We start from the raw sequence: 27,298 nt of genomic DNA, 5'->3' as shown, positions 1-27,298 counted from the left end.
CAGAGGCAGGCGCTCTGCCGAGGTCCTTTATGTTGTGGTTCTGGGTGTCAACCCTGAGACCTTGCACAGTCTAGGTAAGCACTCTCCTACTGAACTGTCTCCCTTACTCCTGCACTCCGTCCCTCCTCCTCTCCCTTCCTTTTGAATTGGAGGCAGTCTTAAGTATTCCATGCTGGCCTGGAACTAACTGCAGAACCAAAAGTGATCGTGACCCAGATTTTCCCGCTTCTGTGGGTTACAGGTGTTTGCCACCACACCAGTTTATGTGGCATTAGGGACCCCACCCAGCACCTCTCACATGCTAGGCCGGAACCTACCGGAATTCAACTCTAGTCCTTTTATTTTCTGTTTTGAGACAGGCTCTGTCTATACACTTGTGACTGGCCTGGAATTTACTGTGTAGAACAGGCTGTCCTTGAACTCACAGAACTAACTTGCCTTTGCCTCACTAAAGAATCCCTACAGTGTTAGGATTAATGGTGTTAATGGTCCCAGTTTCTCTCTCTCTCTCTCTCTCTCTCTCTCTCTCTCTCTCTCTCTCTCTCTCTCTGTATGTGCGTGTGTGTGTGTGTGTGTGTGTGTGCGTGTGCGCACGCGCGCGTGCGTGCCTGGTGCCCACAGAAGTCAAAAGAGGGTGTCACACTCCTTGGAACTGTAGAGACCCTTGGAAACCTTGATGTGGGTGCTGGAAATCAAACAGGTCCTTGGAAGAGTAACCAGTGCTCTTAGCTACTAAGCTATCTCTATAATCTCTCTTTAAAAAGATTTGTGTATGTATCTGTGTTTGTGCAAGTGTATGTACATCTGTGTGCTCAGTGTGTGTCACCTGCATGCATTCAGGGAGACCAAAAAAGGGTGTTGAGCATCTTCTGTCACTCTGAGGAAGGGTCTCTCCCTGAGATCTTTAACCAGCACTCACATCAGAATAGGGGTTAATGGGCCACCACAGGATACGTCACTTGTGTGGGCTTCTGGGGTTCAAATTTTGAGCCTCGTGATTGCACAGCCAGTCTGAGCCATCTGTCCAGTTCAGTAAGTGTGGTTTTAATAAAACAGCACCACATTCTCTAGACTATTTAATGTCTAATGTCATATTTATAATTACAGTACGAGCCCGGAGCATTAATTTTTCCTGTGTCAAGGTCAGCTCTGAACTCACTATGTAGCTGAGGATGGCTTTAATTTCTGGTCCTCTTGCCTTTGCTTCTGCCTCTGAAGTACTCAGATCACAGGCTTGTGCCTTTGTGTCAGGCACGAGGACTCAATGCATTTTCTTCACAAATTACTGTTAGTATCATTTCGTGGGGAAATCAGATCAGTCTCCTTTACCAGCAGAACATCTTACTGGGCCCTCATCCACATCTGAAATCCTTATCGTACTGTAAAGTACAGGGAGGATGTGCGTCCTGGCCACTGCTCTACTCCAGTGAGGAGACACCATGGCCAAGGCAGCTTTCAGAGGAAGGCATTTAGCTGGGACCTTTTCAGAGGGTGAGCCCATGATCGTTATGGCAGGAAGCATGTTGGAAGGCAGGCAGGCAGGCAGGCAGGCAGGCAGGCAGGCGGGCAGGCAGGTGGGCAGGCAGGCAGGTGGGCGGGCAGGCAGGCAGGTGGGCAGGCAGGCAGGCAGGCAGATGGGCAGGCAGGAGGGCAGGCGGGCAGGCAGGCAGGCAGGCAGATGGGCAGACTTGGTGCTGGAGCAGTAGCTGAGAGCTCATGTTTGATCTGCACGTAGGCAGAGAAAACACAGACTAGGCCTGGCATCAGGCTTTGAAACCTCAAAGGCCACCCTTGACACACCTTCTTCAAACGAGGTCACACTTCCTAATCCTTTCCAAATGGTTTCACCAGTTGAGGACTAAGCATTGGAACATATGAGACTATGGGTCCATTCTCATTCAGACTACAATGTGGCTGTGTGTATGAGGTCATTTGAGAGAGATCAGAACAAAACAGTGTTTGTAATGCTTGTTTCCGGTGCAAGTGGTGTGTGTGTGTGTGTGTGTGTGTGTGTGTGTGTGTGTGTGTGTGTGTGTGTGTGTGTGTGTTTGTGTGTGCGCGCGCGCGCGCACGCATACGCGTGTGTATTTGAGGCAGGGTCTCAGTATGTAGACCAGGCTGGCCTAGAACTCACAGAGATCTGCCTGCTTCTCCTTCCTGTGTGCTGGGTTTGAAGGTATGGTCCACCATGGTTGGCTTTATATTTGTGGGTGGTGGGTTTTTAATTTTATTTTTTTGTGAAATTCCGTGCTGTCTACAGTGTTCCTGCATAACTTTAGTCATGATCACATCCAGTGACCATTTCCTAAGCCAGGTGTGTGATGAGGATGCGTGGGTGGTGGTAAGGAGTCATTTTGGATTAGAGGAGGGCAGTGTGGATTTGAGGTTCAGGGTGCAGATGGCGTGGTATCAAGTGTGAGTGCTGACCCTTGTTGGCTCCCTGTCTGCCAGGCAGCCTGCCGCCCATCATCGTGTATGACCGGAACGGCTTCCGAATTCTGCTGCACTTCTCCCAGACGGGGGCCCCTGGCCACCCGGATGTGCAGGTGTTGCTGTTGACCATGATGAGCACTGCCACCCAGCCTGTCTGGGACGTCATGTTTCAGGTGGCTGTCCCAAAGGTGAGTGATCTGCTGCTCGCCAGCTCTGACCTTTTCACAGCGACTCGTTTCTGCACATTCGCTGAGACATTGTTAGTTAGGTGTGAGAGGCAGATGAGGCAGACCCTTCACTCAGACTGGCTAGACATAAAACTGTGGATTTCAGCAGCTTACTTACCGGGGTATTCCTGTGTATTTGACTTCAAAATACTTTAAAAAGGGGAGATCCTTTTTAAGTTAATTCCTTAAAAATCTTGTTTGAGGAGTTTTTGTTTGGTTGGTTTTGTTTGTTTTTGAGGCAGGATCTCATATGTAGCCCTGGGTAACCTGGAACTCATTATGTAGACCAGGCTGTCCTACAAAGATCTGCCTGCCTCTGCCTCCCAGTTGCTGCCTCCCAGCTGCCCCTCAGTGTTTGGTTTTTTGTTACAGGGTCACAGTGTGTAGGTCAGGCTGGCCTGGAACTTGATTTTAGCCAAACTTGGCCTCAACTTACTTTTCCTGCCTGTACCTCTTGAGTGTTGGGAGTATAATCGTGTGTTACCACACCTCACCTAGATGAAGGTGGTTGACTCGACTTTTCTCTTGGGGCTGGCCTGGGCCCTGTAGAGCATGAACATAACCACTATTATCCAGGGTTGCACAGCTCTCTTTTTATTACTTGGTCTTAAAAGCAAGCAGGCAAAGACAGAAATAGGTATGTGTGTTCTCTCACCATGTGGTAGCCTGTCACTGCTTTACACTGTTGTTAAGCCAAAGCTTGATCTAAGGCAGGCGTGGAGCTAGTAAGAGGCAAATTGAGAGCTCAGCCTAAGATTTTCTCTGGCGTTTTATGCTGCCTCTCAGAGGCCAACTTCGGACCACAGTTCAAGTATATTCCTGTGGCCAGAAGGAAAGTCTTCTGTGGGTCCCATAGCCACTCATAAGCAATGTGTATGTGGGACTCTATGGGTCTCCTGAGGTGATTTTCTTGAGGGAGATTAAGCTGTTGTTGGCCTGAGTGTCCTTACTAAAGTGGTAGCTTTCTGGATTAACATGTTGCCTTTTCCCCACATAGTCGATGCGAGTGAAGCTGCAGCCAGCATCCAGTTCCAAGCTCCCAGCATTCAGTCCTTTGACGCCTCCAGCCGTGATCTCTCAGATGCTGTTGCTCGACAACCCACACAAAGTATGTTCCGGGGTCTTTGGTAGCATGGAGTAGACCCTGAACTGAGGCTTTGCTGTCAAGTCTAGGGAGCTCCAAGTTGAATTTGGGGTGGAACAGCTCTTGCCTGGGCCTGATTTGCTTCGGGACTTGTTAGAAGATCTGTAATAGTTTGTCAGAGCTTGGAACCAAAGAAGAGACATGTGGATTCATACCTAGCTAGACTCTTCTGGAGGAGATGTCCTATCTCCCTGTAGGTCTCTAAATTACCCTTTGGGACTGAAGAGGTGGGCAGGGCTTCCAGGATACATGCATGGCTTTCTTTGTATTTGTAGTTCTAAAGAGACTAAGTCAGGTTATCTATGCCATTTCATTACTCTTAAGTTTTCATTAGGGGGAATTATATAAACAAACTGAGCCAAGTGTATTGGTGCACAACAATAGAGGAAGAGACAAGCCTGATTTACACAGCAAGTTCCAGGCCAGCCTAGCCTACACAGTAGACCTGTCTCAAAAATAAATAAGCTGTCAGCTGTTCCTTGGAGAGTCCTAAGTTGGGTGGAGGCTTTTACTGTAGGCCTCACTCTCTGTTCCTACCGATTGCTTTAACATCTTAGCCTCTCTTCTGTCCCAGGAACCTATCCGGTTGCGGTACAAGCTGACTTTCAACCAAGGCGGGCAGCCGTTCAGTGAAGTAGGAGAGGTGAAAGACTTTCCAGACCTGGCCGTCTTGAGCACCGCCTGACTTCTCAACCAAGACTCTTCAGTCAAGCTTAGGCCAGCGCTTCTTTTACTGTCTGGTTGGGACTCCTTGTAATGTCGTGCAGAGTGCCAAGAGTTCTCTCCTGATGTTAGGCCTTGATTGCCAATCTGTCCGTTGATCATGTATGTGCGTGTGCGTGTGTGTTACTGGGGTGTGGGGAGGAGGGAGAGCTGGGCTTGGGATTTGGGCAGTGTGGGGGCTGCTGACAACCTCTGAGATCATCTCTGCTGCACTCACGTCTGCTTCTGCATGTTGGTTGACACTGTTGCCCCTGCCTCAAGTTGGAGTTTTATAAGCCAAAGTTTTTTCCATGTATTGTTAATCTTTTCATTCATCCACTCTGTGCCTTGTCAGCCTTTGAAAGTCTTAGTTGCTCCCAGGCTGCTATTCTCAGGGACCTTAGAAAGGGACCTGGTTGGTCTTGTGACAGAGTGTGTCTTCTGGGGCACACTCTTCCAAGAATGGCCTTGTCTTCATTTTTCATTAGCAAATGCTGCTTGCAGACGTTCAGGAAGACCTTCTAAATGGAATGTTTGTTGTTCCGGTTCCGGCAAGGGACGTGCCATGAGACCAGGAGACCACACTTGGTGGGCCAATCATGTCCTTCACTACAGTGCCTTAGATTCTCCCTTAGATGGACCCTCTGAGGCCTTGTTCAGGCCTTGGGTTCTGTGGGTTGGGCAGCCTGTCTGGGCCCTTACTCAGGACCCACAATGTCATCTTCATTCTTTCTGTTCACAAACATCTCAGAGCTCTTTCATTGTGACCCTGTGTTCATTGTTGTAAATCACAGCTGGGGGCTGGCCTTGTGGCCCTCACAATCCAAGGTGGGGAGCTGCGATGCAGGTAGAGAGCCATGTGGTGACTAAGTATGGAACATCATTGAATAAATACTGTGTCCAAATCTGCCTGGTGTTGAGTCCATAGGGGATGCATTTAAAGGTAACAGCCTGGAAGGGAGAGGTCTTCTGTCAAGTGAGGACATGGTAAAGAACTGTTCTGAGGAGCTGAGGGAGCTGGAGAAGAGGGGTGGGTGTTTGCCTCAGGTACCTCAGAAAGGGAACTCAAGCTAATGGTCGACCTATACTTTGAGAGCACCTACTACGTGCTGGGTACTTTGGCATGCATGCTTCAGCAAGTTCTGCTTGCCTGGTCTGTGGGGAAGGCACCCTGAGGCCTGAAATGGGTAGTGAGGAAATGATTTTCTCATAGGCATGCCGGGGGGGCCCATCTTCAAGTGATTTTAGATCCTGTCAAGCTGACAGCACTAACCACACCCACCCAACACAAGAATCGGTTGAAAGCATCAAAGCTTTGTGGATGTGGAATGCTATGGAAAGGAAACAGTATGATAGTAGTTTTGAGCTGTTATACTGTTCTTTTACTGCTCTTGCAAGTACCCAGCTTTGGTTGCCAGCATCCATATTGTGTGGCCCACAGCTGCCTGTAACTTCAGTTCTAGGGGATCCAGTATCATCTTCCGGACTCTGGGTACATCCACTTACAAGTGACCAAACCCACACAGATATACAAATGTATATATACAATTAAATCTTAAAAAAAAAAAAACAAAAATAGCCTGTGCCTCAATGACACCAGTGGACACAGCACAGGGAAAATAGACTCAAAAATAGCCAAGTAGACTAGAGATTAGACTTTGTTCCAGAGATAAAGGTGTATTTGGTGATGATATTAGGCTAATACTTAAGGAAGAGAAAAGTTACAAGTGCTCATGTACCTAATATCAGAGCCCCGAAGAACCTGAAGCAAAAATAAACACAGCTGGGCAGAAAAGTAGGCAGAACAGCAATACGAATTTCACTGGTGGGTCGTTTCATCTGTCTGTTTTTTGGGACAGGGTCTCTCTACATAGCCATTGGCTGTTCTGGAATTCACACTGAGTCCCCCTTGTCCTGCCTCTGCCTCCTCAGTGTTGAGATTAAAGGTGTGTGCCAGCCACTGCACCTGGCTAACAATGAATTGGAAATATAAAGTCTTTCAGTAAGTAATTGGTGGGACAACTCAGAAGATGATCAAGGATATACGTTTTGAACAACACTAACCATCATCTTTACTAAAATACATGGAAGACTTACCTAGTGACTGCAGATATTTTTTGCTATTTGCTTTGGTTTTGGTAGGTTTTTATGAGACAGGGTCTTGCTATATAGGCCTGAGTGATCTCAAACTCAATCTTCCTCTTTCTGCCTCCCTAATGCTGGGATTACAGGCATGTGTCACCACACTCATTAGACATATCTTTTTCTTCCTCCCTTCTCTGCTTCCTCCATCAAATGTTCATATACATAGTGCTGGGTTTCATAAAGACAATTTATTTAACTGTACTATGCATGGGTACTATGTACCCATGTTCCCTTCTGCATATCCTCCCTCTTTCCCACCCCCACCTTCCATTCTTTTTTTCTTTTGGTATCTCTCCCCTGCTCTCATGTCAGATACTCTTTTAGGTGTCTATAAAATCTGGATCCAAAAGTGAGAGAAAACATGGACGTTGTCTTCTGGCTTCTTTTGCTTATCACTTTTAGTTGTATGCATTTCCCACAATGTTATGTCCCCCTTTTGTGTGCTGTGCATATTTTCAAATGCACAAAGACCCTTCTCCACAACAGACCAGTATTAAGGCCATAGCAAATCTCTGTACATTTAGAACAGTTTAAGTCACAATGAGTATGGTTTCCAAGTACAGGGAATTAAATTAGAAATCAACACTAGAACATGGTGTGGTGGGTTAAGCCAGAAATCCCAGCATATGGGAGGTTCAATCTTGAGGCTTGCGCTTGAGTTTCAGGATAGAGGAACTGACCTTGTTTTTTTTTTTTTAAATCCTCTACCATACTATAAGAGCAAACAAAACCTGGAGAAAGAAAGTAAGGAACTAATTAATGTAGAAAATGATGGAAAATAAATGGAAGAATTAAGGGAAAAGTTGTGGGTTTTTTTTTTTTTTTTTTGAAGATTACTGAAATTAGACCAGAAAGAATTAGGGGATACCATTATCAAACCTATAGAAATTTAAAAGGCGAGATGGTCCAGTGGTTAATAGTACTGGCTGCTCTTAGAGGACCCCCAGCATTCATAACCTCATGTAACATCCCACTTCTAGGATATCTTTCATTCTCATCTGGCCTCTGCCGGCACCAGACAGGCAAGTGGTTCACACACATACATACAGGTAAAACACTCATCCATATTAAATAACCGCTCTATGCATTTAGTGAGGACTAACATTATACATACATACATACTCATACATACAGAGTTTGTATTTCTCAGCTGCTCCCTTTTCAGGCGTCAAGTTATTCTAGGTTAGAGAAAACACTAGTTTACTTAGTTTACTGCTCGACAAACATTAGCAGAAAAGGAACTGTCGTACCAATTGGAACTGCGCGAAGTCCGCAACCCCAACAGGAACAGTCACTATGGCAACGTTCACTGACTTCCGGAAGAAGTACGGTGCGCGAGGAGGGACATTCAGATTCGGCGCGAGCGCGCTGACGGGTCGGCAAATTACAGGCGAGGTGGGTTCAGACAGGAGCCCCAAAGGCGGTATCGCTCGGCACCAACTCGGAGGCCGAGCGCCATGGACTTCTCCAAGTTCCTGGCCGATGACTTCGACGTGAAGGACTGGATCAATGCGGCCTTCAGAGCCGGCCCTAAAGACGGGGCGGCGGGGAAGGCGGACGGCCACGCAGCCACCCTGGTGATGAAGCTGCAGTTGTTCATCCAGGAGGTGAACCACGCCGTGGAGGGTGAGCCACGCAGTCGCCCACCTGACTGTCCCGGCACCCGACTACAGTACGGGGCCCAGGGGCCAGGCCTCTTCTTTGGTGGGAAAGCGAGTCCTGCAGTAGTCTGAGTTAGGTCTGGGCTTTGGTGTTCACCTCTGACAATGCCGTAACACTTCCTTTAAAACCTAAAAACCTAAACACCTTAAAAAAAAAAAAAAAAGAAAACAAAAAAGAAAGGCAAGCAAGCAAGCTGGGCGTGGTAGCGACCGCCTATTATTTCTGCACTGGAGAGGTGGTGCTGAGGATCAGGAATTCAAAACCAACTTCAGTTTCAAAGTGAGTTCGAGCCCAGCCTAGGTTATAGGAGCGCTCTAGCTCTCATTCTCCCTCTCTTTTTCCTTCCTTCCTTCCTTCTTATTTACAGTCTCACTCTGTCACCTAGGTTCACCTCAAACTCATAGTAATTCTCGTTCTGCCTCAGCTTCCTTAATTCTGGCATTGCAGATATGTGTCCCTCACCCAGCCAACAAACAAACAAACAAACAAACCCGAACAAACCGCTTTGGGGTTTGGATTGACGGCTCAGTGGTTAAAGGACCACTTGTAGAGGACCTGAGTTTAATTCCCAGTACCCACATCAAGTGGCTTACAATTGCCCGTAAGTCAAGTTCCATGGGATTCAGTGGCCTCTTTGGGCATGAACACTCACATGCACACAGTGATGCACAGACACACATGGATGTATGTAATTAAAAAAATAAATCTTGAAAGAAGTCCTTTTGGAGGTTGTGGGATAGATAGAATCTCATACTGGCCTTGAATTTGTTGTACGATGGAGGATGACCTTGAACTCTTGATCTTCAAGCCTTTGACTCTGAAGTTCTGGGATTATAGACATGTTCCATTATGCCTGGCATAAAGAACCACTTTTGAGAGTATTAAATAGTTAACTGGTCCTAGTCCATTATAATATATCTTTTTTTTTTGTCCCTCCCTCCCCTATAATATATCTTTGTAAGCTAAGGAAGATGAGCCATCCTGAATGAAGACTTAACTCTGTGTGTGTGTGTGTGTGTGTGTGTGTGTGTGTGTGTGTGTGTGAGAGAGAGAGAGAGAGAGAGAGAGAGAGAGAGAGAGAGAGACAGAGGCACAACCACAGAGACAGAGATACAGAGACACACCCACACACACACAGAAACAGAGAGGCAGACACACATACACAGACAGAGAAACAGGGACACACACACACACACACAGAGATAGAGACAGAGACACAGAGACACAGAGACATACCCACAGAGACAGAGAGACAGAGACACACCCACACACACACAGAAACAGAGAGACAGACACATACACAGACAGAGAAACAGAGGGACACACACAGAGATAGAGACAGAGAGACAGAGACACAGAGACATACCCACAGAGACAGAGAGACAGACACACACACACACAGAAACAGAGAGACAGACACACACAGACAGAGAAACAGAGGGACACACACAGAGAGAGAGAGAGAGAGAGAGAGAGAGAGAGAATATGAATATGAATATAGGCATGAGTCAATGCCCTTCCTTGCTGCTTCACTGTGCTGAGGACACAGTCCCACATAGCCTGGGTTGTGGTGCTGCAGCTTGGTTTCCAGGGTCTATTTTCCCTCGGTCTGCATGTGTGTGGGAGCAGTGAAGGCATAGGTTAGTGGTTCTCAGTGGCTCCTTGGACCCACATCCTTGTGTTCAGAGGTGCTAGGGTGCAGCCTTGGACCCTGATCTACACCTACCACAGAAGAGGCTAGCTAATGCTAAAACATGCTCAGGTCTAAGGACACAGGACTAAGTAGAGCCGTGGTGTTCATACCTCCAGTCTGTTGCAGTGGGCTCCAAGTTCAGCAGCCAGAGCCATTTTGTATCCATACATCCTGTCCAGCACCTGGGCTTTGTGTGTGATTCTGTTTTCGTGTTCATCACTATGGCAGCCAGAGCACCCAGGGAGAATGGCATTTACCTTAGGAATTCCCAAAAGTTTACACGTGTATTAAGGGAAAACGTGAGACAGTTGCTTTCGTTGGTAGCTCAGGCATGTCCCCGTACCCTGTCTGTGGTTCCACTTGGAAGAATCTTACCAGACAGTCAGCTTTGGTTAGAGTACTTAGTCTTTCATTTCAAATGCTCTGTGGATAGTTAAAATGTTCATTTGCAGCGTCACTGACAGTCCATAGTCTGTAGAGACTCATAGCAGCAACTTATTTTGGATGAACCCCTGTTAAAGATGTCTGAAACCTAGTTCATTGAAGAGTTAAAGCCATAGTTCAAGGTCACTTGACAAATACACCTTTTTTATACACTGAACCCAGAATGATTTTAAGTAGCAGGGAATGTCTGGTAAAACAGGTGTCAGGTGACCTGGGCCAGAGTCATGCCCCCTGTAGAATGATGAGTGACACTGTGCTCCAGAAGTCAGCCATCAACATCAACCTGACCCAGGACCTACAGGCTACAAAAAAGAATAAAGGACACAGGTATGGTAACCACGGGCATGTGCCCGTAAGCCCAACCCTCGGGAAACTTCTTTTTTTTTTTTTTTTTTTAAGATTTATTTATTTATTTTAGTGTATGAGGACACTGCAGCTATCTTCGTGCACACCAGAAGAGGGCATCAGATCCCATTACAGATGGTTGTGAGCCACCATGTGGTTTCTAGGGATTGAACTCAGGACCTCTGGAAGAGCAGTCAGTGTTCTTACCCACTGAACCATCTCTCCAGCCCAGGAAGCTTTTTATAATTAGGAAAGCTGAGTCTATTCCTGAGAAGTTTGGAATTAGAGGAAGAGTACCCCAGAAAAAGTCCAACAGAATAAAAGTATGAAAAATGAGAGAAGACCGTGGCAAGCAAATGGGAGTTAAAGTCACATAGTGCCACGGGGCACTGCCTCAGAGCTACAGCCCTGGCTCTTGGGTTTTGTTTGTTTTAACATTTATTTTCTTGTGTGTGTGTGTGTGTGTGTGTGTGTGTGTGTGTGTGTGTGTGTGTGTGTGTGTGTGTGTGCGCGCGCGCGCACGGACACTGAATTCACTGCCCTGAATTCACTCTGTAGACCAGGCTGGCCTTAAATCCGCTGGCCTCTGCCTCTGTGGTCCTGTGACTAAAGGTATGTGTCACCACTGCCCAGCAGTGTTCTTCGTCTTTTTGAGACAAGTCTTTCTATTGTAATACAGGCAGGCATGGAACTCCCTATATAGCCTAAGATAGCATCACTTTTCCCAGTAATCCTCCTGCCTCAGCTTCTTCAGGGATGGGATTGCAGGCACACGATATGGCACATTTTTGTTGGTCTTGGGTCAAGTTGATGTTGGTTGCTTGTTTCTCATGCACACAGTATCACTCATCCTTCTATGTGGGCATGGTCTGGCTAAGGTCACCTTGCTGACCCTGGCTCTGTCACATATTCCCTGCAGTTTCTTAAAGCTGATGATAATGTTATAGAGAAAGTTTCCTTTCTGTTCTCACATGAGTGATGCTCTCCCACTGTTCTAGCTCCAGTTTCCACTGCTTGTACACATTGCCATTCTTGAATTTTTGCTGTAGAAACAAGTCTCCAAGCCCTTCAGAACATGCCCAAAGTGCTCCGTGATGTGGAAGCCCTGAAGCAGGAGGCGTCTTTCCTGAAAGAACAAATGATTCTTGTCAAAGAGGACATTAAAAAATTTGAGCAGGATACTTCACAGTCCATGCAGGTACTTTGGCTTCTGCCCTCGATGTGGGCCTTTCTGTCCTGCAGATGATCTGGCTCATGGGGATTTAGAACTCAGAACTCTCCCAGGAACTCAGGCCGCCTTTGCACCTAACTTATCTTCTCAACCAATCGGTGGGGTGAAGGGTAATAACACTCACAAAACACAGCTTCAGGTCGGCGAGGGCAGAGAAAAGGGATGGTTGCTTGACTGAGCACATGGCCTCTCTTTCAGGTACTGGTAGAGATTGACCAGGTGAAGTCCAGGATGCAGCTTGCTGCAGAATCTCTTCAGGAAGCTGACAAGTGGAGCACGCTGAGTGCTGATATTGAGGAGACCTTCAAAACGCAAGTACGTCCCTTTACAGGGCACACTGTGCCGGGCATTTGCAGAGCAACTTGGGGTAGACAGAAGCATTGGGCTATCTTAGAGGGAGGCCAGCCCTGAGCACATCCGCCCTCTCAAGTTTGCCTCTTTTGCTTGACTGAAGCCCAGGAGACGTGCACAGGCAGAGAAGATGGCTGAGTGCAGCTTTGGGAAATTACTTCACTTCTCAGGGGCTGCCAAAGTGGAAACACTAATAGCTTTGAAACCTGCTTGCAAGCGTGCAGTGAAGTGATGTGGTTTGAAGAACTCTCAGAAAGCAAAACAAACTACAACCCCACTCTCCATGCCCCCGACTTCTCTTCTGTAGACACTTACCCAGGTGTTCCTCCAGATGTCCCTCCACCTTGTCCACAAACAGCACCATGCATGGTCTGAGCGCCAGTTACCCCCTCCTCCCTTCCAGTCTCTCTCTCTCTGAAACTCCGTAGTAACTGTGGCTGGCCCTGAGGTCTTCCAAGTATTGGAGATTTCTTTCTTTTCTTTTTTCTTTTTCTTTTTCTTTTTTTTCTGATATTTAAAAGAAATTATTTATTTTATGTGCATGTTTTTGTTTGTTTGTTTGTTTGTTGCCTGCATGTATGTTTGTGCACTGGGTGCTTGCCTAGTCCCTTAGAGGCCGAAAGAGAGCATTGCTGGTGGAGCTGTGTTGTAGATGTATCAGTTGGGACTGGGCTCCACACTGTAGTTTGGCTGGTTATGGTTTTCCATAGCAGTTTCTGTCTGTTGCAGAGAAGCTTCCTTGACGGGGGTGAGGACCTGTGGGCGTTAGAACAGATGTTTAGACTGTAGTTCTGGATCATCTTCCTTTCTGTCTGTAAAACCAGGAACGTGTATAGTCCTGTCAGTATCACTATGAGGACCACCCTTGTGGGAGGGTCCCTGCAGGCTCTACAGCAGGAGGAAAAATAGATCGGGTAAGAATAAAACTCAGGGGGCTGGGGATTTGGCTCAGTGGTAGAGCGCTTACCTAGGAAGCGCAAGACCCTGGGTTCGGTCCCCAGCTCCGAAAAAAGAACCAAAAAAAAAAAAGAATAAAACTCAGACCAGCCCGGTTTCGGTAACTGGTGCTGGACCAGAACTTCTTGGAGTCTGGCCCAGATCATTTTACATTAGCCATATTTAAACACAGCACAGTTTTGGAAGACGTATTCAGATCACAATGAACTCAGCGCCTTGAGTATAACACAGGTTAAGATGTGTTTACATTGAAGCTCTTTACAAAGGCCGTGTGGCTTCATCTGTCATATGGGATCTTGTTGATTTAGAAATAGTGCTCAAGATAAGGGTGTAGGGAGAATGACTGGGTTAAACATAATACCTGGCCCTAGCATAGCCCAGAAGTCACGTGGGTCATTGTAAAGTACAAATGGCATCTCTCACAAGGGTGAGTTTTCTGGCCTAGAATTAAAGCTTCGAGTTTTAGGGGGCTGTCTCTGAAAAACAAACACAGTATCCCCAGCATTCTGGGAGAAATGGCTAGATATTGTCTCCCTTTGGGGAGATCAGCTGTGTGTTTAACTTTCCTGGCTTCTCCAGCACTTGTCTGTGTGCACAACTCCTTTTTGCCTTCTGCATACACTGCTCTGTAGGTACAAATACTGAGAATGTAGTCAGGGATGATTCTGGTTTAGTTAAGTGGTGCTTGTAGGTTCTCTTCCAAGATCCTTGACTTCACCAGCTTTGGGTAGTTGGCTAGGTTACCAGTGCCCGGCATGGCTATCCTCTTAAGTCCCCTTAGTGAGGTGTTGGTTGCCACCAATGTATTCTTACCACTCGTGCCCCCACTTAGGGCTGTCAAGCCGTGCTGGTTGTCCCTGTGGTTCTAGGTGTCATAGCTGGGTAGGACTGTTGTTTGCCTCTTTCCCTGGAGACTTGTAACTTCTGGTACTATGAAAGGTAGTCCTCAGGGAGCGGGCTTTCAGGTCACTCCCAGCTGGCTCCTCTGGGCCCTGTGTCTGAAGTGCATGGTGTCCTCAGCAGCAGGGACTACCTTCCACCACTTGAGGGCAGCTAAGGGCAACAGCAATGGCCTATAATGTTGTCTCTTGGACAACAACCCTGACCAACAACTCGAAGAGGGCTTTTCATGCCTGGTGTTGGGCGTTCGTTAGATGGTGTATAGCTCTGGAGGGAGCATTGTCAGCCCTGACGGAAAGATTTCACTTACTCATCCTTTCTTTACACACACTCATGCATGCACACACACACACACACACACACACACACACACACACACACACACACACACACGCCGACTTCGACTTATTTATATTGTGGGTATTTTTATGTAGTTAATATTTTGATGTCTTTTCAGACATCTTGACTGTTTTTTACCCTTCTCTTTTCTTCTTCTATATTTATCTAACCTATATTTATATTCCCTCCCCCTCTGTAACTAGAGACATGTTCCCGTTTTTTCTGATTTCCCCTTCAGATCACTTGAACTCTGCTATTTCCTTCTCTGTTGTTTCTCCCACCCACTCCTAATGCTCCCTTTTTACTCTCCTGTTTTCTTCAGTGGCTGATAGTGGCCCAAGAGGAGGTAGGGAGTCAGCGAGGGAGGAACATGTCAGGCGCGGTGGTCAGGGGACTCTTGCAGCTCTGACTGAGTACCAATCAGGTTGTTTCCTTATTTACACAGATTTCACAGAACAAAGACCTATGTCATTTTGTCTCTGGACATGTGTTTGATTTTTCATTAAATGTCTGGGGTTGCAACTTAGCATGATTAGAAAGTCCAAATAGATCAGATTTTATTTTTATTGATAGCCCTATAACTCCAATTCAAAGAATCTAAAGAATGTTTCTGCCAAAGCCAACACATTCATTGTATGACAACCTGCTTTTAGGCTGGCACTCCAGACAAACAGAAAATATCTGAACCAGGCTTTTTATAATAGCAAATTTTGTCTTCACACACATCAGAAGAGGGCATTGGATCCCATTATAGATGGTTGTGAACCACCACGTGGTTGTTGGGTTTGAACTCAGAACCTCTGGAAGAGCAGTCAGTGCTCTAACCGCTGAGCCATCTCTCCAGCTTGAATAGCAAACTCTAATAGCTAACTCCTTTACTGTATCTTTTCATCACCTACGGTACAAAGTAGGAAAAGTTATGTTAGTCTCTTACTTATTGGGTTCTGCTCCTCTGGGATGTATCTTATATGACCCCTCCTATCTTTAAACTACATTCAGAGAGCTCTAAGAATATCGTAAAAAGAGGCCTTGAATCTGTTGTCAATTCTTCTGGTCAGTCAGAGTTTGCAAAGTAAACCCAGCACCAATTATACTGTTTGAGTTTGCTTAGGGGCGGATACCCTTGAGTCAAGGCCTCATAACGAAATTTCTCCGGGGCACAAGGATCTCTGGAGCACAAGGATCACTTCCAAGTAGGCCCAGATAAAGATTTTTCCCCAAAAGCAGAAGGGAAGTCACTTTAAGACTTTCCTAAAAAGACTCAGATATAATTTTCTCAGGAAATGACATAAAATGAATCATAAGGCAGAAGATCCCCAAGAATGCAACACGCAGAGACCAAAACCTAACCATGAGAGACGGAATGAGCGATCACAGCGCTCGGCTCAGCTTTGCTAGGACTGTCAGACAGCTGTGCTGCCTTCATGACTTTCACCGTTTGCAGTGGGTGTGGCTGTGCCCATCCAGCACACGTACTCGCGCCTGAGGACCTCGCACTGGGAACTAAGATGCAAGGAGTGTCTTTCTAAGTCCGGGTTACTCCATCAACATCTTCCTAGTTCCATCCATTTACCTGCAAAACTGCTGATTTCAGTTTTCTTTACCGCTGAACAGTAGTGTCCTACAGTGTATATGTACCAGGTTTTCATTATCCATTCATAATTGAAGGGCATTTAGGATGTTTCCATTTTTTGACTGTTGGGAATACAGCAGCTGTGAACATGGCTGTGCGGGTACCTGTGCAATAGGATATGAAGTCTTTTGGCCATTATGCCAAGAAGTGGTGTGAGGGATTGTCTGATTGACTTGGTTCTAGCGCTTTGAATTCTCCAGGCTGATTTCCACGGTGGCTGCAGCATCTGCAGTCCCATCAACTGTGAGTGAGGGCCCCTTTCCCCACATCCTCACATGTGTTGTCCTTTGTCTTGTCGATCTTTGCCGTTCTGACTGGTATGAGATGAAAGCTCACAGTTCTTTTGATTTGCATTTCCCTAATTACTAAACATTTTTGAGCTATTTCTTAGCTATTTGTCCCTGTCTTTTGAGAACTTTCTGTCTCTCTCTTCAGGTCCCAGCAGGTATTTTTTTTTTGTCTTTTAGACAAGATCTCATGTAGCCCAGGCTGACCTTGAGTTGAGCCTTCTGCCTCTACCTGCTTGCATTGTGGACTTGTACCACCTGACCCCAGAATTCCTCAGATTCTTTTACTTTTAGTTTATTTTGTTCTTGAGACAGGGCCTCAGTATGTAACCCTGGTTGGCCTGTAACTCATTATGTAGACCAGGCTGGCCTCTAACTCACAGAGCTCCGCCTGCCTCTGCCTCCTGAGTTCTGAGTTTAAAGGTGTGCCATCACTGCCTGGCCTCAGATTATTCTTTAGGACAAATTTGTAGAGAAGAAAATACCAATTTAAAGGATGTGATTTCTTGTTTCTGTTAATGTTTGAAATGGAAACCAGGACCTTAGAACACACTAGGAAAGCACGCTATCACTGAGATACATCTCTATCCCTGTAATCTTTTTTAATTTACGTGTGTGTGTGTGTGTGTGTGTGTGTGTACGTGTGCATGTACACATGTATGATATGTGAGTGAGTGCCCCTGTGCACAGGCCATAGCATCCATATTTGGAGGACTGCAGGCTACTTTCAGAATTCTGTTCTCTTTATTCACTGTAGGTTCCAGAGGTCAAACTCAGGGCGGCAGGCTTGCAGGGCAACTGCCATTACCTGCCCACCTTCACCCCCAACCTGTGAATATTTTTAAGACTCTTGACCCCTTGTTAAGTTGCCTTACTGTAAGACGATATACATTTAAAGCCATTTCATTGTTATTTATATACTATGTGTGTCTGTGTAAGTGGGTGTGTTTGTAGGTGTGGAGGTCAGAAGAATATGTCAGAAATGAGGTGCTGCGCCAAAGGCTATTGTGAGCCTCTCGGTATGGGTGCTGGGATCTAAACTTGGGTCCTCTACTGAACAACAAGCCCTACTAACCATGGAATCACTTCATTAGCCCCAGACATTATATATTATGGTACCAGACAGATTTTTTTTTGCATCCTTACCAAAAATAGGTACTTTGGTACTTTCCCAACTAGAAGAAAATGGTACTTCCTTGTTTTAATTTTTGTTTGTTTTGGTACTAATAATGTTAAACATAATTTTTATGTACCTCTTTTATTCTTATGACTTACTTAACTGAAAACTGTTTTTTTTTAATTAGATTGTGTGTATGTGCACATGTGTATGCACAAGCACTTGGGTCAGTCAGTGTATACTTGTGGTTGCAGGACAGTTGTGAGAGTCAGTTCTTCCTGTCCATCGTGTGGAGTCCTGCAGGGTTGAACTCAGAGCATTGCGCTTGTTGTAAGCACTTTTACTGCTGAACCGTCTGTCTCTCTAGCCCAAGAGTTGCCTTCTGGTGTATTTTCCCTATTTCCTGTTGAGGTATAGAGTCTTTTAAAATAAGCATCTTGTGTTTTGTCTTTTTATAGGACATAGCTGTGATCTCTGCAAAGCTGACTGGTATGCAGAGCAGCTTGATGATGCTTGTGGATACCCCAGACTACTCAGAAAAGTGCGTGCACCTGGAGGCTCTGAAGAACAGACTGGAGGCCCTGGCCAGCCCCCAGATTGTAGCAGCGTTCACCTCTCAGTCCGTGGGTGAGTGTGGCAAGTTTCGACTGTGGGTACCTCTCTGTGTAAATATAAGGCTTGGCTCATGGGTTTTTAGAATAGCGTTGTGCTGATTCAATTATGTAGATTGTAGATAAATGTAACCTCCTGATGCTTCCATGTTTTAACTTTTATACAAAGTTTCCTGACGTCCTGAATAGTTGGAACAGTTACCATGAAGATGGCCTCTAGGTCTCGACATTGTTACTTTCCTCGTGCCACCTCCCTGTGCTTGCCACTAAGCTTCATGCTAACCTTACGCTTGTTTTATCACACATCTGCTGCTCCTTCTCACTGTCTATTACTGTTGTTGTCATTGATTCGGCAGCGCTGCCACTGACTGCAGCCCCGGGTCTTTTGTGTGGGGAGTCCTGGGCTTTGTGCACACGAAGCATTCACCTTACTTCTGAACTGCACTTCCAGAACTTCTCCCCCCTCCCCCTGGAACATTTCCAAAGTAAATTGCAGACATCAGCATACCTCAGTCCTACATACTTCATCCACAAAAATATCAGCCAATCAAAGAGTGGCAAAAAAGCTGTCCTTTTTCCACTCTTGAGTCAGCCCCCACTTTGTGGCTGTGGCTAGGCTGGAACGTGTTATGTAGACCAGGCTGGTCTCTAGCTAAAGTGATTCAGCCGCCTCAGCTTCCAAGTGCTGAGACGAAATGCATGTGGAACCATGCAGTGCTTACTGGGCTTCACAGCTGCGTGGGGCCTGCGCTCACTGCTGCTGCGTGTGTGTTATGTGAGGCCTTCTCTTCTGAGTTCCGTGTTCTCTTGACCTCATCCTGTCGAAGCCCTCAGCAGCCATTTCATCGGCAGACTTGAAGGCCTGGCATCAGCCTGCATTTCTCTATCTTTGAAGCCATCCACAGTCGATGGTGATATTTTGCATTTTCTCTCTTGTTCTGCAAACATTTCCTCTTAGCTTCCTAGATGCAGCATTAATTCTGTTACTAATCCTGGCGTGTTTCTATGATGCACTGAGGCTGGTTTAAGAGCTCTGTTTCTTCAGTTTGCTTTAGGTAAACTGACATCAGCCTTTAGCATTTTTTCTTTGGAAGTTATATTAATATGCTACACAATTATAAACATGAATGGGCAGACATCTGCACATATGAGCCCTTGTCACATGTATAAGTATAAAATTTCAGTGTATTCAGTTTGACCATATAATTTTTATTCTTATTAAATAAGGACATCATTGAGAGTAAAATAAAACCTTTTCCTAGCTTTTAAAAAGAATTTGTGAGCTGAACAGTGGTGGTGCACACCTTTAATCCCAGCACTTGGGAGGCAGAGGCAGTGTGATATCTGTGGGTTGGAGGCCAGCCTGATCTACATAGTGAGTTCAGGACATCCAGGACACAGGAAATCTTGTCTTGAAAAACCAGAGAGAGGGGGGCGGGGGAGGTGTGTACTTAGAGTGTATAACATGCTGGTTTGATACACACTATAATTACTATGATCAAGGGATCATACCCAGCACACACAGTTGTCCCTTTTGTTTTTTGTGGTAAGAACACTAATGATCTACTCTGAGCAAATCTCAAGTCTCTAATACATTATTATTAGCTGTCATAGCTGAGGTCTTCTATTTCCCATCCCCTCCCTGGCAGCCCCCATTTTCCTTTGTTTCTTTAAGCTCAGCTGTTGAGATTCCATGTATAAATGTGGTCAGACTTGCTCTCCCTCTCAGCTCTGGCATGGGGCCTCCCAAGTTCTTCTATGTAGTTGCAAATGGCAATCTTTCTTTCTGTTTGAAGGCTGAAGGGAGTGAGGTTGCCCTCCATATGACCCCAGATTGATGGGGATTGGACCCAGGGCCTTGTTCATGCCAGGCAGGCCCTCTAGCAGTGGGCTCCATTCTGTCCCTGGGGGAGTTCTTTTAGTAACTAAGCTGGGACCGGAGCTCCATGGATAGCCAAGTGCTCAGTGTGAGGGGAGGCACCTTAACCTCCCACCTTTAGTGATATCGCTCTCCTTCCTGAAATGCTCTCCTCTTGCTCATCTCTTCATAGTCAGGGCCCAAGAAAGTTGGGCCTCCCTTAGTCTGTTGTTGAAGCCACATCAAAGTTGTGGCTCCACAAGGGGGTGTAACTCATCTGTAGAGCTCTCACCTAGTGTATACAATGCTTTGGCCTTAGCCTAGCACTACCAAGACAAAAAACAAAAACAAACAAAACAAAACAAACCCAACAAACATGTTTACTTAATTTATTAGGTGTAGTAGAGTTAGTGTGTGTGGAATCTGGGGTTTTATATGCAGAAGCATGTTGGCATAGACTATTTAACTCTTTTTCCATCTGAATGGCTTTTATTTTTGTTACCTAGCCACTCTGATTCGGACTTCCAGTATCATGTTGGATATAACTAGAGAAAGTAGACTCATCTTGTTCCTTGCCTTTAAAAAAAGTATTTTAGATTTATTTAGTTTATATGCATGAGTGTTTTGCCTGCATGTGTGTGTGTGCACTATGTTCATTCCCAGTGCCCACAGAGGTCAGAAGACATTGTATCCCTTGAGCTTTAATTATGGATGGCTGCAGGCCACCATGGAGGGGCTGGAACCAAACCCCAGTCGGCCCTCCACAAATTCATTCAGTTGCCCAGCCTTCTCTATAGTGCCCGTTCTTTATCTTTACAGCTTTGTCAGTGGTGGCTTGGATCCGATAAGGCAGTTTCCTTCTAGTCCTAGATGGCCGAGTGCTGTCATCCTGAAAGAGTGTCGAGTCTGTGGCTGAGGTTGAGAGGAACTGTTGCTCTGCAGGGACTGGCGTTCAGTTCCCAGAGTCCTTAAGAGGCAGCTCACACTCACCTGCAGCTCCAGCCCCATGACCCGATGACCTCTTGTCCTACGCAGGCTCCCACACACATGTGCACAGACACGCGTAAATTAAAATGATAAGGTTTTTAAAAGTTGTTGAGTTTTATTTGATACTTTTCTCTATCAGTTGAAATGGTCTTTAGTTATTACCTCCCCTCGTTTTGTTAATGTACACACTGAATTACGTAAGGTTATATTAATTTTTTTGAGGGTATGATTCTTTTAATGTGCTGCTGAATTTGACTTGTTGGATTTTTTTTTTTTTTGAGTTTTTTTCTTTCTTTTTTCTTTTTTTTTAAGAATGTGTAGTACAACCCAGAATAGTGTAGCCCAGGCTGTCCTCAAACTGGTTATGTGGTGAGGAGAACCTTGAGCTTCACTTCTTGTCTGTGTGTGAGCATGCCACTTTGTGTATGCCGAGTCAGAGGGCAGCGTTTGATTGTCTGTCTGTTCTACTCTGCTGGACAGTCTCCCTGTTTCTGTTCTGCGTACTCCAGGCTGACTGGCTGGAGCCATTCTCTTATCTCTGTCTCCAACCGATGTACAGCTTTGTACCTGGGTTCAGGATAAACCAGAGGATCAAACTTGCATGACAAGTGCCTTTTGCTCGCTGAGCCAGCTTCCTGGCCTGAGCGTGAACACTTCTCCTTTTCCTTTCTTTGCGCACTGGTGGTTTACTTGAGGTGTGCCTGTGTGGGTGTCAGATCCCCTGGAACTGGAGCTGCAGTTGTGAGCTTCCGCGTGGTTGCTGAGAAGTGAGCCTGGGTCCTCTCAAAGAGTAGCCAGTGCTCTTAACCACTGACATAACCCTCCAGCCTTGACCGTGAACTTCTGATTCTCCTGTTCCTACCTCCTGAGTGCTGTTATTTCAAGTGTACACAGTTTTATGCTGTGCTTAGGATCAAGCCCCTTCCTCTGTCCTCTCTTTTTGGTTCAATTTTTTTTTTTTTCCCAGACAGGGTCTTGCTATGTAGCACTGTCTGGTCAGAAACTTGCTGTGCCGATCAGGCTGGTTTCACACTCGCAGTCCAATGTCTTGGGAATTCACTCAGTTTTGGTAGTTTGTGTGGAGGGATTTATCATTTTTCTTCAGGACCTCTGATGTGTTGTTTACCATGGTCCAAGTACTTAATCCTTTCAGAAGTATCGTCTCACTGTTCACCTTTACTCATTCTCTCTCCATTAAGCTTGGGACCAGCTGACCTAATTTGTCCTTTGGTTTGTCTGAGGTAGAGCTTCGCTCCATCACTGTGCAGCCCTAAGCGGCCTTGCATTCTCAGTCCCCTGCCCCTCCCCTCCCCCTGGCAATGCTACCTAAGTGATCCTTTTAGTACAATTCCGTGCACTTCCAGCAACTCATTTGTTAGTCTAGCAAGACACAATGACACAGGACAGGGGATGCTAGTGCAGGGTGACTGGTGAGGACCCAGGAGGCTGTGCTCAATCAGCAAGACCCACAGCAGCCAGGAGTGTGCATTGTTCTCGGCGTCTGATGGAAGGCTTGCTTGCTGTCTGTTCTTCAGTTCATATAAATACTCACAGTGTCCGATTTAGTGGCTGTTTTTGTGCATCAAAACAACCAAAAGTCAGCACTGTGTGTAGCTTACCATGGTTTCCCGTCCAACCACTAACTGAAGCTGGAGGTGCCGTTTCCTTACTATAAAATGAGGCTGATGGATGAGATGACTTATTTTATATACTGTTGGTGACAGTCCATGTTTGGGGCAGGGAAGTAGGTGTGCAGGAGGGCAGTAGGAAGTAGGAACCTGAGGCTCAGAGCCTCCTGAGATGTTGCATTCCAGCTTTGCTACACATCCTGTCTTCTGTTTACCACCAGCAGCCACATGCACAGCATACACAGCACACCCTCCTGTTGTGTTTGTTTGTTTCTAGAGACAGGGTTTCTCTGTGTAGCCCTGGCTGTCCTAGAACTCACTCTGTAGAGCAGTTGACCTCAAACTCAGGTCCATCTGCCTCTGCCTCCAGAGTGCTGGGATGAAAGATGTGTGCCACCATTGCCCAGGCCTTCTGTGGCTTTTCAAAAATAAAATACATTAATTATTTTATGTGTATGTGTATTTGCTTGCTCTGGGTACCATGTTTGTGCATGGTCCCCACAGAGGCCAGAAGTTCTAGAGGCTTCGGATCCTCTCAACCTAGAGTTGCATGCAGGTCGCCATGTAGGTGCTAGGAATCGAACTGAGGTTGTCTGAGGAGCAGCTAGTGCTCTTCCAGACCATCTCTCTAGTCTCTGTGTATGTTGCTTTTTGAGACAGGAGCCTGTTATGTAGTCTAGGCTGTCATCCTCCTGTCTCAGCCTCCTGGGTGTTAGGACTCAGGCATGTGCCACCCTGCCCAGCTAATCTTAGCACTGTATTAATGGTGCTTGGTGCATTGTTTTAACGAGCTTAGGTAGCTATAGTCTACCCTTATTTCTTTTGCCTATGATTCTCTTGTTTGAATTAAAGCAGCTGTCTCAGTAGAAACTTCTGAATCTAGCTGACATGTATGTGAATTTATCATGAGTTGCTTGCCTTGGCAGCCCTGGGAGACCTGGTAACAGTGTGCACATTTTGTGTTCTTTAGATCAGTCTAAAGTATTCGTGAAGGTGTTCACTGAAATCGACCGGATGCCCCAGCTCCTTGCATACTACTACAAGTGTCACAAGGTAAACTGCTGGGAGTGAGTGAAGTAAGTGTGATTGTGGAGGGCCTCACCGCTGGGCCCAAATCTTTCATAGGCAAAGGCAAAATTAGACTCTGCCCTTCAGTCACTTTCCTTTTACTGGAAGCCAGTAGGGGGTGCTCTCGATCCACTCAGTAGATGCCCTTAACTGTAACTTGGAACAAGGCCATGGGTTTTCAGCCTGGATTCATTCACAGACTTAAAACATTGTTTTAATTTGTTTCGATTTTCGATTTTTAAAGGCAAATCATGTCATAGGCTTCATTTTGTCCTCAGCAAGCCATAAGAATTTTATATTTTCAAGGTACCAACATACAACTTGCTGGGCTAACCTTAATTCCTTCAAGCACAATACTCACAGTTTTTGTTTGTTTTAGTTGATTATTATTATTATTATTAATGAGGAGGAGGAGGGGTAGATGTGTGCAGGCACAAGCAAGCCATGCTGCATGTGTGGGTAAGAGGACAGTGTTAGACAATCTGCTTCCCTTCCACCTTTATGTGGGCTCCAGGGTTGCCAGGGCTCCAGGGAGCTCTTTATGCAGTGTGGCCCTTGCTGGCCCTTGCATGTGTTTAAATCATATGGTTCAGGGCATGAAGCATCAGCACACACTATGGCCACTCTAAAAGCTCTTCAGAGGAGTGCAGTGGGCCCCGAGGAAGCTCAGTGTTGTGCTTTGGGTGGGGTCAGAGGAGACAGCATTGCTTGGAGGTCGATAAATTCAGGTGTTAGATGGTGACCCGGCAGGAGCCTAAGTCTTGCCCGTTTGCTTTCTGCTCTTTCTCCAGTAGATGAGTCTCAGCCGGGTACTTATGTGCTCAGGATGGTAGGCAGTTCTAGAGTGGCATGATTTGGGGTACCTAGTAAAATACCCCCTTTGCTGTGCCTCTGCAGGTGCAGCTTTTAGCAACCTGGCAAGAGCTGTGTCAGAGGGACCTTCCACTGGACCGGCAGCTCACTGGCCTCTACCATGCCTTGCTTGGGGCATGGCACACGCAAACCCAGTGGGCCACACAGGTAACAGCTCATCATTGGAGAACAAAGCCTACAGTGGCGTGGGAATGGGCACTGCTCTGGATCAAGCGCTGTTGTCACCCAGGGGGTTAATACTTAGACTTATAAACCCATGTTAGTGAGCCCTTTAGGTCTCCAAGGAAACTCTTCCTATCACTCTCCTCTGTATCTTAAATAGAATCTAATGAGATGGTATCCCCAGTGTTCGCTGGGAGCCTCTGGTATTGCTGAAGGCCAGAGGCCCCTAGTCAGGTGGTGGAAAGAGCAGACTGTGTTCATTTTAAAGTTCAGGCCAAGTTCCCTTCTCTTACCCAGAGTTGGAAGAATAGTCTCGTTTTAGAGGTGCCCTGTGAGCCGGGTAGGGTGAGGCCTAGGTTTTGAGTGGAAGCCTCCCATCATATTCTCTCTCAGTCCACAGGCGTTGGTAGCCACAGGGTATGAACCACCCTTCCCTGTATGATGTCAGAGGCACACAGCTCTTCAGGGAGGGGAAAAGCCCATCTTACTTGGGAGTGCTAGTGGGTCAGGGCTGGTGACCTGTTTTCACAGATAGTCACGACTCCTTAGGTAATCACCTGTCACTGGCTGGAATGAACTCTATCTACTGTAACTGGGGAGAATCCCTTGCGTGGGCTTATGCCATTCACGTTGGCTAAAGCATTTTGTTTTGTTTCCTTCTTTCCATCCTGCCCACTCAGACAGATCTTGCCAGATAGCCAAGCCTAGCCTCAGACTCATGTTATCCTCCTTCCTCAGCCTCCAGTGCCCCGTCCTTGTTATCGTTGTTTGAACTAACCTAATTCCTCCGATTTAGGCTCTACGTCCCATTTCCAGTGTGCCTGTCTGTCCACATTCACTCACACATCCTAGTCTTTTGTACAAGTCTCATAGCTCAAGGGTAAGAACAACTCACGTCTATACGGGGAAATGTCCTGTGTCATCTAAGAAGACCCTGGTTTCTCAGCCTCAGTTTTGGAAGGCATGTTCATTTGTGCCTTTGGCTCATGCGCCCCCCCCACCCCCTTTTTTTTTTACTGGAGATGAGTGTGACAGTCAGATGTCTGCTGAAGCTCAGGCTAGTGCAAAGTAAGGCCAGAGACATGGTAAAATGTTGCCATACCCTCCCATTTCCTCCTATTGTTTCCTTTTATTTTAGTGGGTTTTGGGGATCAGATCTGCAGTTTTACACATGCTAGGCCAGAACATTTCCATTGAGCTGTACTCTGGGTCATCTTTGTTATTTTATGTGGAAACAGGTTTTCTCAGGCTGGCCTTGAACTTTTAATCTTCTTGCCTTGTTCTTCCTAAGCAGATATAATTGCTGGCCTGTACTAGATTCAGATTTCCCTTTTTTCTTTTTAAAAATGGATTTTACAATTTATTTTGTTACTATTTTGAGACAAGGTCTTACTCCGTAGTCCAGGCTGGCCTGAAAGCCACTGTGTAGACAGGCATGGTAGTAGAGACAGAGGCAGGTGGATCTCTATATGTTTGAAGCCAGCCTGGTCTACATAGCAGGTTTCAGGCCAGCCTGGGCTACACAGTGAGTCCTGTCGTCAGGCTCTGCCCTGTACCCACCGAATAATGACACAGAGACTTATTATTTGTTATAACTCAGGCCTCAGCTGGCTGCCTCCCAGCTAGCTTGTCTAACTGAAATTAACCTGACTATTCTATTCCACATCTGCCATGTGGCCTGTTACCTCTCACTCAGTCGGCCAGTCCCCGCACCTGTTCCACCTCCATGTCGTGCTGGTAAATCTGGTGTCTCTAAACTTCCCACAGCTCCTATCTCTGCCAAACCTTTCCCTGAGCCTCAGCTATAGGCCACCAGCTCTTTATTAGCCAGTGATGGAGGTGTATGTCTACAAAATAATAAGGCTAGTAATGATCAATAAAAATAAAATACCAAAGTCTGGCCAGTACTCACCTCTCTGCATGTACAGAAATCAACATTTGAATAATACAAAGGTAGCCTTTACACGGTGCATAAAAAGACTACCCCAACAGAGACCCTGTTTTAAAAAAATGAAATTTACTCTGTCCTCTAATTCATAGCAATTCTCCTGCCTCAGCTTCCCCAGTACTGGGATTATAGTCATGCATCAGCACACCTACTTTTGTTGTTGCTGTTGTTTTTATTGTTTTTTGGGGGAGGGGGTAGGGGGCAGAGTCTGATCCTCCTGCCTCCATCCCCTGGGTGGATATCCTGTCATGTCTGTTTTCTGTGTTCCTGGGGGCATTGCCCAGGCTTTGTGTGAGCACTCTATAAACTGAGCTATATTCTCGCTCCTCCCTAGTATTCTACGTGAAACTTTTCATCTTTTCCTGTCCTGGGGCTTCAACCCAGGGCCTCACCTTCACTCACTATGAAAGAACCTTAAACTATAAAAAGCTGGAAGAATTGTGCAGCGAACACCCCACCCGAGGCTTTGCAATGGAGACTTTACTGTGTGTGCTTCACCACAAACGTCTCCCTCTCCATGACTCCCATCTGCTCGTTGAGACTGCTTATTTTT

The 27,298-nt window shown here is 46.2% G+C and overlaps 2 protein-coding genes and 1 long non-coding RNA gene across 5 annotated transcripts in view; 2 read left to right on the top strand and 1 right to left on the bottom strand.

Annotated features, from left to right (window-relative positions):
* The window catches only part of Gga2 (golgi associated, gamma adaptin ear containing, ARF binding protein 2), a 33,281-nt gene extending 27,870 nt beyond the window's left edge, over positions 1–5,411 (top strand). Inside the window, exons 15-17 of the mRNA NM_001100519.1 lie at positions 2,452–2,621; positions 3,658–3,768; positions 4,379–5,411. Of these exons, the coding sequence (NP_001093989.1) occupies positions 2,452–2,621; positions 3,658–3,768; positions 4,379–4,489 (392 nt within the window). The 3' untranslated portion in view covers positions 4,490–5,411. The remainder of the gene's footprint in view (positions 1–2,451; positions 2,622–3,657; positions 3,769–4,378) is intronic.
* Positions 3,232–8,032, bottom strand: LOC134483818 (uncharacterized). Of its 2 annotated transcripts, none has more exons than XR_010060870.1 (2): positions 7,902–8,032; positions 3,232–5,457 (listed from the first exon to the last, which is right to left on the bottom strand). It is a non-coding gene; the product is annotated as an uncharacterized LOC134483818 (long non-coding RNA). The 2 variants fall into 2 exon arrangements; XR_010060876.1 differs by having other exon boundaries at positions 7,784–7,910.
* Cog7 (component of oligomeric golgi complex 7) overlaps positions 8,002–27,298 on the top strand; it is a 59,659-nt gene continuing 40,362 nt past the window's right edge. Inside the window, exons 1-6 of one of the 2 annotated variants that reach the window (NM_001033889.2) lie at positions 8,002–8,277; positions 11,845–11,993; positions 12,225–12,341; positions 18,069–18,237; positions 23,665–23,747; positions 24,660–24,782. In NM_001033889.2, coding sequence (NP_001029061.1) covers positions 8,109–8,277; positions 11,845–11,993; positions 12,225–12,341; positions 18,069–18,237; positions 23,665–23,747; positions 24,660–24,782 — 810 coding nt within the window. In that variant the 5' untranslated portion in view covers positions 8,002–8,108. Of the gene's footprint in view, positions 8,593–11,844; positions 11,994–12,224; positions 12,342–18,068; positions 18,238–23,664; positions 23,748–24,659; positions 24,783–27,298 lie in introns of both variants that reach the window. The other variant, XM_039107165.2, reaches the window with a different exon arrangement.

This window comes from Rattus norvegicus, chromosome 1 (genome assembly GCF_036323735.1).
Source record: "Rattus norvegicus strain BN/NHsdMcwi chromosome 1, GRCr8, whole genome shotgun sequence".
Lineage (NCBI taxonomy): Eukaryota > Metazoa > Chordata > Mammalia > Rodentia > Muridae > Rattus > Rattus norvegicus.
Note: the sequence above shows the minus strand (reverse complement) of the source record. Positions and strands in the feature narration are given on the sequence as shown.